Below are 11,439 nucleotides of genomic sequence, written 5' to 3' on the forward strand. Positions count from 1 at the left end.
GCTAATTTTTAAATTTTCTGTAGAGACAAGGTTGTTGCCTGGGCTGGTCTCAAACTCCTGGGCTCAAGCGATCCACCTGCCTCAGCCTCCCAAAGTGCTGGGATTACAGGGTGTGAGCCACCACTCCCAGCCTCATCTTTGTCATTTTGATGTTGCCATCAGTTAATTGTCTTTTTCCAGAATTATTGAACTATGTATGGTTCTTGGAATGATTTCTGGTTCTTTGTATGATAAATATTTCTTGGTTGAAGCCCAGACATTTTAAATATTATTTTATTAGACTCTGGCTCTTATTTAAACTTATTTAAATCAGTTTTAACTGATTTTCTCTGACATCCCTTTGTCTTGGCATAGGAAGGCGCTATCTTGCTACTTCTAGGTGGGGCCTGTTGTGTAACCACTCTCTATATTGACCTGTGACGGGAGAGGTTCCTACTTTTTGTTGGATGTCCCAGCTCTAAACATGATGTCCACTGACACTATGGTGAAAGTGACCTCGTAACTGGTAGGTGATGTTGAAAGAATTCACTGTCTACTAGGACTTCTCTAAAACCACCCAGCAGGGAGGGAGAGTATGCCTTGTTTCTGCAGGGAAAGGGTGGAATTCCTGGCTCTCTACGTGATCAATAATAACAGATCCAAGTCCCAGATTCAGGAATTATATAAGTAACTCTTGGAAATCTACTTTTCAAGAAGTGGCCCAGGTAATTCTTAATATCAGCCAGGTTGTCAGGAATCTTAAAGGTAAAGTGAAAGGCAGCTGAATCATACATTGTGGTAATATTTTTATGTATATGTGTCTTCTTTAAATATTTATAGGTGAAAAAAATGTTGAGGTTTGCTCATCTCAGATCCATTTTACATAGATTATTTTTCTGATATATAGGATTTAAAAAATATCCTTGAGTTTCTCTGGTCATTATTTTGGATTTTTGCCCTAGCTGTTCAATTTTCGTCCTTTCTAACACACTGCAAAGTGGTGATTTTGTTGATAAACTTTGAACAAGGCAGGGAATAAAAAAAAAATCACTGTATTATGTGAAAATTGATGACAATCAAAACCCTTATCACAATCCCTGGAAAATATCTTATTTATATTTTTGTTACTCATTATTGAGTTATCAGAAGACTATATGGCATTTAAAAAATAATATCAATATTAAATAATAATTAATACCAAACCATAAACACAAATAAAAAAGTTTGGACAGTTGAACTCTGGGACTCACTTAACTTTGGGAGTTCATTAAATATGAAACAAATAGCTACTTACAGGACACACTTGATGATTTTTGTCACATCTGAAAAGGTTTTCTAAAATGATTATTTTAAATTTTTCCATAATTCTTTTTCTTTTTTAAATTTTTTATTTTTATAGCTTCTGAATTTAGGACTTGGGTCTATTGTTATTGATCAGGCATATTTGGGAAATTGTATATTAGAGGAACTGAAGTGCAACAAGGATAGGACTTGCTAAAAAATTTGGCAATATTTATTAAAAGGTGCAGAATTTTTTTGCATAGACCTGGAATTCACTGTTCGTTTATTCAAACAAATAAACAAAGCACTGTTGTATTTTATTTCACTGAAATTGGCAATTTAAGTCTATGACTCACCTTATTGAATAAAGGACATTTCCATTTTTGAAAATTCTGAGCAATTTGTTGTCTGTAGTGACTTCATGAAAGTTGGCACCCTTTTCATTGGCAAAGAACAAATCAGGTTTCCAAATGGAATCCAACATGGAGGGGTCAAGGTCTAAAGAGTCATCAGGATATTCACTGTATGCAAGGCGGGGATCATTCCATTTTTGACGAAGAAAGATATTCACTCTGTAATCCTATGATAAAGGAAGAAAGAAAGAAAAATAAAAACCCTGCTTTAAAATGTTTAGAATCCGTAGTGTCAATGTGGTGCCAATGCAGGTTCATCCACTGTAGAATATGTATCCCTTCTGGGGATGGGGTGTATAGTTAATGGAGAAGGCTATACAAGTGTTGGGCAGAGAGCAGATGGAAATCTCTATACCTTCCTCTCAATTTTTCTGTAAATCTAAAATTCCTCTAAAAACATAAAGTCAAAAACATAAAACAATTTTTCTGTAAACCTAAAATTCCTCTATAAACATAAAGAGTTTGGGATCTTGGGTACTATTCTTGGGTTTTTCTGAATTGTAACAGGAACCAATGACATCTTTGGGTGCTTGCTTCCTTCAGGATCCTCATCCATTACCACCTAAAAGAGTCATCCTAGTTCTGAGGTTTTGGCCATGTCTTCAGTGACCTATAGCCCTCCAAAGGAAAGACCTCAATTTATCATGTTTACTTGATGTTACATTCAAATTTTACTTCCCTGCTTTGTCGCAATAAAATTCTGGAATGCTATTAGACACTTAGAGAAAGATATTTTCATCTTTGCGTTTATTTTCTAGAATCATTTCTTTTAGTAGATATACAATTACATCCAGAATATATTTAGTAAACTTTTCTGAAAAGCTCTCTGTGTTACAAAATTGACCGTCTGTACTTCTTCAAAATGAAAGCACATTTTCTCACGTTTAACATAGCATGTAAGTTCTATGAAATAAGTAGTTTGAGAAAAATAAAAGCTGATTTTAGAATAATGAAAGATAATAAAGGACAATTATAGCCAATAATACTTCAAGAAGATTTGGCTGTTGAGGTTTCCCAATTAGATCCTTTGTAGTTAATTTTAAAAGGAGAGAAGTCAATGTTTTCAACCAAATTCTTGCTCATAATTTTGGGCTAATGTGTAGAATGACAGATATTGACAGCTGAGTATATGTGTAGTGTTTGAATATACACAGTTTATGAAAATAAGTACCACATACGTCTTTATAAATGATTTTTTTCTAGATTTTTGAAATGAGCAAATAAATTAAATATAGACCTCATTGTACTCAACATTAAAGCAAATATTTGAAGATCACTTCATTTGCATGCAAAATAGCCAAGGCTGGAGATATTCACAGGAACTGAAAACCAGTTTTCATCTATTTTTCTATTTATTGAATACCAAATTATGAGACATCAGAATATAGTAACCAGGCAATCACAACCGATACTTTAATAATATCAGAGCAGGTAGATTGCTTATCTTATTAGCAGGTCAATTTCAGGGTTTGTACTGAATGTTACAAATCTATATATCCCCTTGATCAATATTTGTGCCCTGAGTCTAGAATCTTCTAACTGCAACTAAGGTTACATGCTAGATAATATTTTTTCTGCTTGCTAGCTGCCCCATGTATCTTCCAAAGTGACAATGGAGCAGTGTTCACTACAACTTTTTACCAGAAAACTCAGGATATTGTGGAAATCTCACCCATCACAAGAATCTGTAGAACTGGTAAATGGGGATATGTGAACAAACTTGTACCAGCCTAGAACGGGTCATCTTCTCTTGGTCTGTAGTCCAGGGCACCAGGAGGCACAGCTGCATGGTTGGTGGCTGGTTCTTGTTTCCTTCACCATTCTCCAGTGTATGCCCTCAATATCATCAAAGGAATCAGTGACTGACCAAATCAGTCTCTGTCTGCTTTATAGGCAGGAGAAGACTGAACAAGGTCAAGTTAGAGTCATACCTGCCAGGAAAGACAATTGACTAGTAAAGAATTTACATTTGGGCTGGGTGTGGTGGTCCAGGCCTGTAATCTCAGCACTTTGGGAGGCTGAGGTGGGTGGATCACTTGATGTCAGGAGTTTGAGACCAGCCTAGTCAACATGGCAAAACCCCACCTTTACTAAAAATAAAAAAAATGTTAGCTGGATGTGATAGCAGGTGTCTGTAATCCCAGCTACTTGGGAGGCTGAGGCAGGAGAATTGCTTGAACCTGGGGGGCGGAGGTTGCAGTGAGCAGAGATCATGCCACTGTACTCCAGCCTGGGGTACAAGAGTGAGACTTCATCTCAAACAAACAAACAAAAATTACATTTGTACCAATTTATAAGATACATAGTAATCCTGTTTGAAGCATTTTTTTCCTGTAACATTTTTAGATTTATAACTCTGCAGCTGCTCACCACACTTGGGCTAAAATAAAAGTACTCTTTAAGTTGCAGTATATTTAATAAAATTTGATAGAATCTCTTTATCCTTATGTTGTTAGTACTAGTGATAAATTTTATAGATACATTTTCAGTTCTTCTGGGGACAATTTTTGCTCCAAATGTGAGCTAGAAAAGATGTTAGGTATCTTTCAGTTTCTGTTTCTAAGTAACACAAGAAAAAAGCAACAGATCATCTGTCACCAAGGCCAAATGTTGCTACATACCCATTGTGATTCTCTTTCTGAAGTAACTCTGTCTCTTAATACATTTAGTGTAGGGAAGTAAGAAGCATATGAGGCCGCTGGATGGTAATAATCCTGTCATTCATGACAGCATGGAAAATATGATTTTGTGATCTATTGTACTGGATGGTAAGCATAGTTAGTAATAATGTATTGTATATTTCAAAATTGCTAAAAGAATAACGTTTTGAGATTCTCACCCCTAAACTACATTTAGTTAGATGACGACTCTGTTAATTAGCTTGATTAAATCTTTCTATTATTTGGTTCAGGGTCAGGGTTGAAGGCAAAACACTAAAACAACCGTGTCCTGAAAATCTTAGAAACTAAAATTTTACTACTCACAGTTTTCATTTTGCTTTGCCTGCAAATGAACGTTAAGATGGAAAGCTATTACATGACCAAACTCAGCATTTCAAAAACGGTTTTTTAAGTCTGATTCCTCATAGCCACAGTATCCTATTATACTCAGAATCCAATTATATTAATGGTTTTTGAATTCTGGCCATTTGTGATAATGTGTAAAGAAAGGTAAGTAAACTGACAGTCAAAACAATACCACCCTAAGAGAAGTCCTTGTAACTAGACTTGAAATAACTTGCCTATAACAAAATTCCCTGGAGTGAAGAAGAAAAGAGCCTTGTACAACAAAACATTTTGTGTATGGCAAAGGTTAAATTACATCTCAACATGACACTACTCAAGAAGGCAACCTGGAGTGAATTAAAAGTTCAAATATGATTGGTAAAATTTTTTTGAAAAGAAAATGTAGCAGAATATTTGTGTGGCCTTGAGGATGGGTAAATTATTTAAAAAGCACAATAGTGTTGATCATAAAATAAAAGTTAATAAATTTTATGATGACAGAATTAAGAAATTCTGTTCCAAAGCTCATTTAAGGATAATGGAAACATAAATTATATTGCAAGAAGGTATTTGCCACATAGACAACTGAGAGTTGATTAGTAACATACTTTAAAAGATTTCATACCAATAATTGAGGAAAACAGAAACAACTGAGTAGAAAATGGCCAAAAAAATCAAAACATTTTACTACACAGGCACCGCAAATGTCCAGTGAATATCTGAAAAATTTGTTCAACCACATTAGTAAGCAAAGAAGTGCAAACTAAGATATTAATGAGATACCATTTTATATTTACTCCACTGTTAAAAGTAAGATTTTGGTGATACCAGAATTTGGCAAGAATAGTACAGGGCAAAATCATCCTTTATTTGTTGCTGCTAAAAGTATAAAATATGGAAAAATTAACATTGTGACATAAATTTGATATGTGCATACTCAGGATACAGATATTTTAGTTCAAAGTATAAAACTTAAAGAACCCCTTGTGCTTTTGCAGCAGAAGACATATACAAAAATATTTACAGCAACACTTTTAGCTGCAATAAAAAACCAAGCCAAACCAAACCAATACCTGGAAACAATTTAAATATCCATTAGCAGAAAAATGCGTAATAAAGTGTGCCTTGTCAATAAAATCAAATATCTAGTAGTGAAAATAAATTGCTGCTATTTCTAATGATGGGGATGAATCTTAGAAATGTAAAACAGTAAAAAGAAAAAAAGCAAGTGCTGAGGATATAACTAATGGCACCATTTTTGTAAAATTCAAAAGCAAGCAATCTCTGTCTTTCCCTCTCTCTCTCATATATATATATAAGACATCTCTAAGCATATATATATATGTTTCTGTGTATGTAAGAATGTGTGTGTGTGTGTATGTGTGTGTATATGTATGTGTGTGTGTATATATATATATATATATATATACATATTCATCAATCTAGAGTTATAACAGCAAATTTCATGATACTGATTACGTAGGAAAATACTAGGAAATGAGGTAGTAGTGGATTATGCAAATATCTTTTCTCTAAATCTAGGTAATGTTTTCGCTCTAAATCTAGGTAAAGGATTCAACAGTGTTTATGTTATTAAATTATACTTCATCACATGTATGTTATGTATGTAATTATATATCAAATGAAGTCTCGTAATCATAAGAATCCTTCTAGCTGAAGAGGAGGAAGAGAGTCAGTGCCAAAATGATGTGATGTGAAACTGACTAGGTCTCTGCTGGAGGAAAAGGGCCAAGAAAAAGCTGAAGAAACTGGGCACCCTCTAGAAGCTGTAAAAGTGATGGAATGGATTCTCTGCAAAGCCTCCAGAAAGAACACAGCCCTGTAGACACCTTGAATTTAGTCTAACAAAACACACTGGACTTCTGACCTTGAAAAGTGTAGGATAGTACATTTGTGTTGTTTAAGCCACTTGCAGTATACATATTTTTAAAATTTTCTGCATGTTATGCTTTTTTGACATCTTAAAAAACCCTTCTGGCTGAGGAGAGACTACCTCTCCCAGGACCAGTCAAATTTCAGAGATAGCAAAGGGCCCAGCCTGGAGCACGTCTAGAGTACACAAACTAACGACCTCAGAGCCTTCCTTCCTCTATAGCTCGTGCACCCAGAGGATCATGTTTCTGTGCCATAATCATCTCAGGGCTGGGTACCAGGCAACTAGAAACCATCTCTATAGCCCAAAGCCTAGGAAAATTATTCAAACCAGGCAACCGTAAAGAAACCGTTCATCTTGCCCTGCCTGCCTTTGCAGAAGAAACCCCAATAATAGCTGTGGCTTAAACTTTCATGCTCCTACCTCGTGCCTCCTCACCACCTGGTGTCTTTCCCACACAGCCCTGCATAGCACACTGTGCCTTTTGTCTCTAGGACCCGTGAGTATAATAAACTGTGTTTTTCCTGAGCCTCCCTGCCTCTTCTTGTGGCCACACGTGACTGACCATCTCATAGAAGAATAGAAATGCCACCAAATTTGTGGCAATTTGTGACAGTAGCAATAGGAAACCAGTATATCTTTTAGAACTGATTTGCCTACAATATTACTACCAGTTTTTGAAGACATCTCTAAAACAATAGATTTTTTAAAATTCTTTTGCCAGTAATTGGAAAAGGTAGAACATTTAAGGCAACTATTACTGGATTCATACCCAGATGGAAAAAATAATCCAGAATTCTTTGTTTTAAAAAACCCTAATCAGAGATACTAGCGAATTTCAAAATGATCAGGAAATAACTCACCTTTGTCAAATAAACAAGAACAAAGTTCAAACTCCCTACCAATGTCTCACTGGTTTAGCTGTATCAGGTTTTACAGTTCTGAAGTACTGCACAACATAGGTTCCCAGGCATCAGGAAACACAGAATACGGACACCCAAGGGTGGAATAATTGCTTCTAACATCACCTCTGTAATATCCCTCATGTTGCCTATACCATCTGCTCTATGAACCCCACCACAGGGATGGTGGTCATATGGGGCCGCTGATTCTGACATAATGGCCCACTGGGAACGTGCCTTTCAATTCTCAGTTCCTAAAGCAACAGGGAAGAAAGTCATTTTATAAGAACTCTTTAGAGGCTTAAAAGGTTATCTCAAACCTCCCTCTGACTTCTCCATTTTCCATGTGTACAATTATTTTCTTAGAAAAGGGAAGAATTATTTTAAAATTCCAAAACTTTTAAAAAAGCAATCTAATTGTGTACCAACTCTGGAAAGATACAATTAAGAGGGATGGATTATAACATGAAATGTGCTGGATCCCTGAAATAACGCTCTTTATATCTGATTGAGATATGAACAGTGTTATTTCATGGATCCAGCACAATCTAATATTTAACTTGTATAAATATAAGATTGAAAATTAAAATACTAGCAAAAATAATACAAAGTGGTATTCCATTTAGAAGACTGCCCAGTCCATACTCTCTAATGTAATAATTTCTGGAGAGGTTAACTTAGTTCATGGGAACATTCTTCCAGAAGCTGAAAGAATTGATTTCAACTAACATAGTTCATTCAGTTTGTGGGTACCTGGCTTTAGGTATAAACACTCACAAAGCGCCAGTATTCCCAGTAGCTGCTTGCTGTCAATGAAAACTAGTCATTTTTTTTTGCTCTTGGGTTGCAAGGTAACAAGTTATTCTCCCCCTAAGTTGCTGGACACCAGTGCTCCACAAGACCCCATTCAGCCACCAGTCCCTTCTGTTTGATGCTTGCTTAACATTTCTTTATTATTGTTGTTATACCTTAAGATCTGAAGTACATTTGCAGAGGTGCAGGTTTGTTACATAGGTATATACGTGCCATGGTGGTTTGCTGCACCCATCACCCTGTCATCTACATTAGGTGTTTCTCCTAATGCTATACCTCCCCTGTCCCCCAACCCTGCTATCCCTCCCCCAGCCCCCAACACCTGACAGGCCCCTGTGTGATGATCCCTTCCCTGTGTCCACGTGTTCTCATTGTGACATTTCTACTCAATTCTCCTTTGACTGCCAATTGTATACCTAATGTTCAGCCTTTTAAAAACTGTGCTAGACAACCGGATGGACTGCTCTCTGTCTTCATAGCAAGTTGCATCAACAAGGCTGAGGGTGGGGGAAAAATGGCAGAAGTTTTTGCATCATTTTTCTGCCCACTTCTTAGCTCCAAAACTCCAATTCACTCCATTTTGTGTTATACCAACTATGAAGGGGACGCTTAAATATTTCTCCTGGTTTAGACAATGCAGATGTGGAAGTCCACTAGTTTCAATGGAATACTCCTTCTTCTTCATTGACTCTACTGCTACTTGATGTTAATTACATAATTTGCATGCTAAAATAATCATTTACACATAAGACATTATTTTGCATTTTATTTATTTATTTTTGCGATGGAGTCTTGCTCTGTTGCCAAGGTTGAAATGCAGTGGCACCAACTCGGCTCACTAACCTCCGCCTCCCTGATTCAAAGGATTCTCCTGCCTCAGCCTCCTGAGTAGCTGGGATTACAGGTGCACACCACCACGCATGGCTAATTTTTGCATTTTTTAAGTAGAGATGGGATTTTGCCATGCTGGCCAGGCTGGTCTGGAACTCCTGACCTCAGGTGATCTGCCCACCTTGGCCTCCCAAAGTGCTGGGATTACAGGCATGAGCCGCCATGCCTGGCCTCATTTTGTATATTTAATACGTGGGCATCTGATTATTATTATTATTTTTGGACTTCCACTAATCAATTGTTCTACTACTGAAAAATATGACTTGGGTCCTAAAACAATGAAAGTCTCTGGGAAAATGAACTATAATTTTGTCTTTGTGATAATCTATTGTCAATCAACACTACCAATGCTCTTCAAATCAGAATTCTAAGAATTTCTTCCCAGTCATGGGAAGAAAAGTTTTTGAGAAAAGTTGAGAGATTCTTCATAATTTTAAGGTAGATAATAATGTCATAGAATAATAATTTTTGAAGATATTCCAACTGGTGTGTTTCCTTGAATGTCTGATGTAAACTCTATTATATTTTATTATATGTGTGTTTTTAAAATTTTGGTCAAATACATATAACATTTATCATCAGTGACATTTTGTACATTAAGAGCATTATACAGCCATCACCACCACTACCTAGTTTCACATCATTGTTTTCACCCCAAAAGGAAACCCCAAACCCATTTAGTGGCCTTCTTTCCTTCTCCTGTAGTCACTGGCAACCATTCATCTGCTTTCTGTCTCCATAGATCTGCCTACTCTGGATATTTCGAATAAAGAGAATCACACTATATGTGACTTTCTGTGCCTGGCTTCTTTCACTTAGCATAAGTTTTTACAAGGTTTTACAGTCTATTTAAGAACACAGAGGTCATTTGTTTATGGAAACGTGAAGGGTCTTATTGAGAGAATTATATATACAAGGTGATATAGTTTCAGAGATGTATTTTTGGAAGTGAGTGCTTTATATGTAATGATGTATATGTATATAGATAAACCATCATCTGTGTATATATGTATTATACATAAAACCCATGGGAATCCACAATCATCATAAAAGATGAAAACAACAGTTACGATTAATCAAATGATACTAACTTTCATGCATAAAACTAGATGCTTTAAAAATAATCTGGAATTGAAAAAATAATGAGTAAAATTTTCTCTGTATGTAAAGTTTCAGGATCATGCTGCAGCTTGTAAGGGCCTAAGAGCTTCATCTTGCATACAAGTACTTTTCTTGATAGCGGTATCTGACACTGTCAGCGTTTTATCTATTTACTTCTCACTAATCAGGGATTTTTTTTTTTTTATATCCTATGTAACTTGGGACTAATGTTACAGAACTAACAAAGAAAAAAAGATTTATTTGGGGCCTGTGTAAGATCAAATTTTTTACCAAAGTAAACAAATTATGTGAATCAAGTTTGTTTACCTCAAGTGTTTCCAGTTTAAAGATATGTATATTTTTAGTTATATAAATACATATTTAAAAATTTCATCTGTTTTAAATCTCACACTTCCCTTCACAATTTTAATGAGCTATTAACATTTAGTAGCTTGGCATTTGATAAAAGATATGGTTTAGTAAATAAGAACAAAAGAATCGTCATTATTGGCAGAGAGCTTTGTTGTATTTGACATTTGTCCTCAGTTAGAAAACTGAACATGTAAATAAAAGTGTTCCAATAATTATTTTCCCATTGTTCTGAATGCAAAGACTTTTTTATTTTTGAGACGGTCTTGCTCTGTCTCCTAGGCTGGAGTGCAGTGGTGCAATCTCGACTCGCTGAGACCTCTGCCCCCTTGATTCAAGTAATTTTCATGCCTCAGCTCTGAATACCTGGGATTACATGCTCCTGCCACCACATCTGGCTAATTTTTGTATTTTTAGTATAGACAGGGTTTCTTCATGTTGGTCAGGCTGGTCTCAAACTCCTGACCTCATCTGACCTGCCCACCTTGCCCTCCCAAAGTGCTGGGATTACAGGCATGAGCCACTGTGCCCAGCCAACACTCATGTTTGTTATCACACTTTTACATTTTAACTGATATTTAAATTTTCAGAAATTTAAACCACTTATTGTCTTTTGGGAATTTTTAATTCATGACTGCTTATATGGCATATCACTATCTATGAAATGTGATAGGTTAAAAACTAAAGAGAAAATGTTCCACTTTGGAAGAAATTTAGCTAATTAAATGTTATATGTCAAAGAAAAAATTAAATTGCATTTTTCCTTTTGAGCAATCTAGATGTTTAACTGG

General features: G+C 35.8%; 1 protein-coding gene across 2 annotated transcripts in view; it reads right to left on the reverse strand.

Moving 5' to 3' along the window:
* The window catches only part of GLRA3 (glycine receptor alpha 3), a 200,590-nt gene that overhangs the window by 88,421 nt on the left and 100,730 nt on the right, over positions 1 to 11,439 (reverse strand). For both annotated transcript variants that reach the window (XM_017498540.2, XM_017498539.2), the window contains exon 4: positions 1,617 to 1,840. In XM_017498540.2, the coding sequence (XP_017354029.1) occupies positions 1,617 to 1,840 (224 nt within the window). The remainder of the gene's footprint in view (positions 1 to 1,616; positions 1,841 to 11,439) is intronic.

This window comes from Cebus imitator, unplaced genomic scaffold (assembly GCF_001604975.1).
Source record: "Cebus imitator isolate Cc_AM_T3 unplaced genomic scaffold, Cebus_imitator-1.0 Scaffold243, whole genome shotgun sequence".
NCBI classification, from domain to species: domain Eukaryota; kingdom Metazoa; phylum Chordata; class Mammalia; order Primates; family Cebidae; genus Cebus; species Cebus imitator.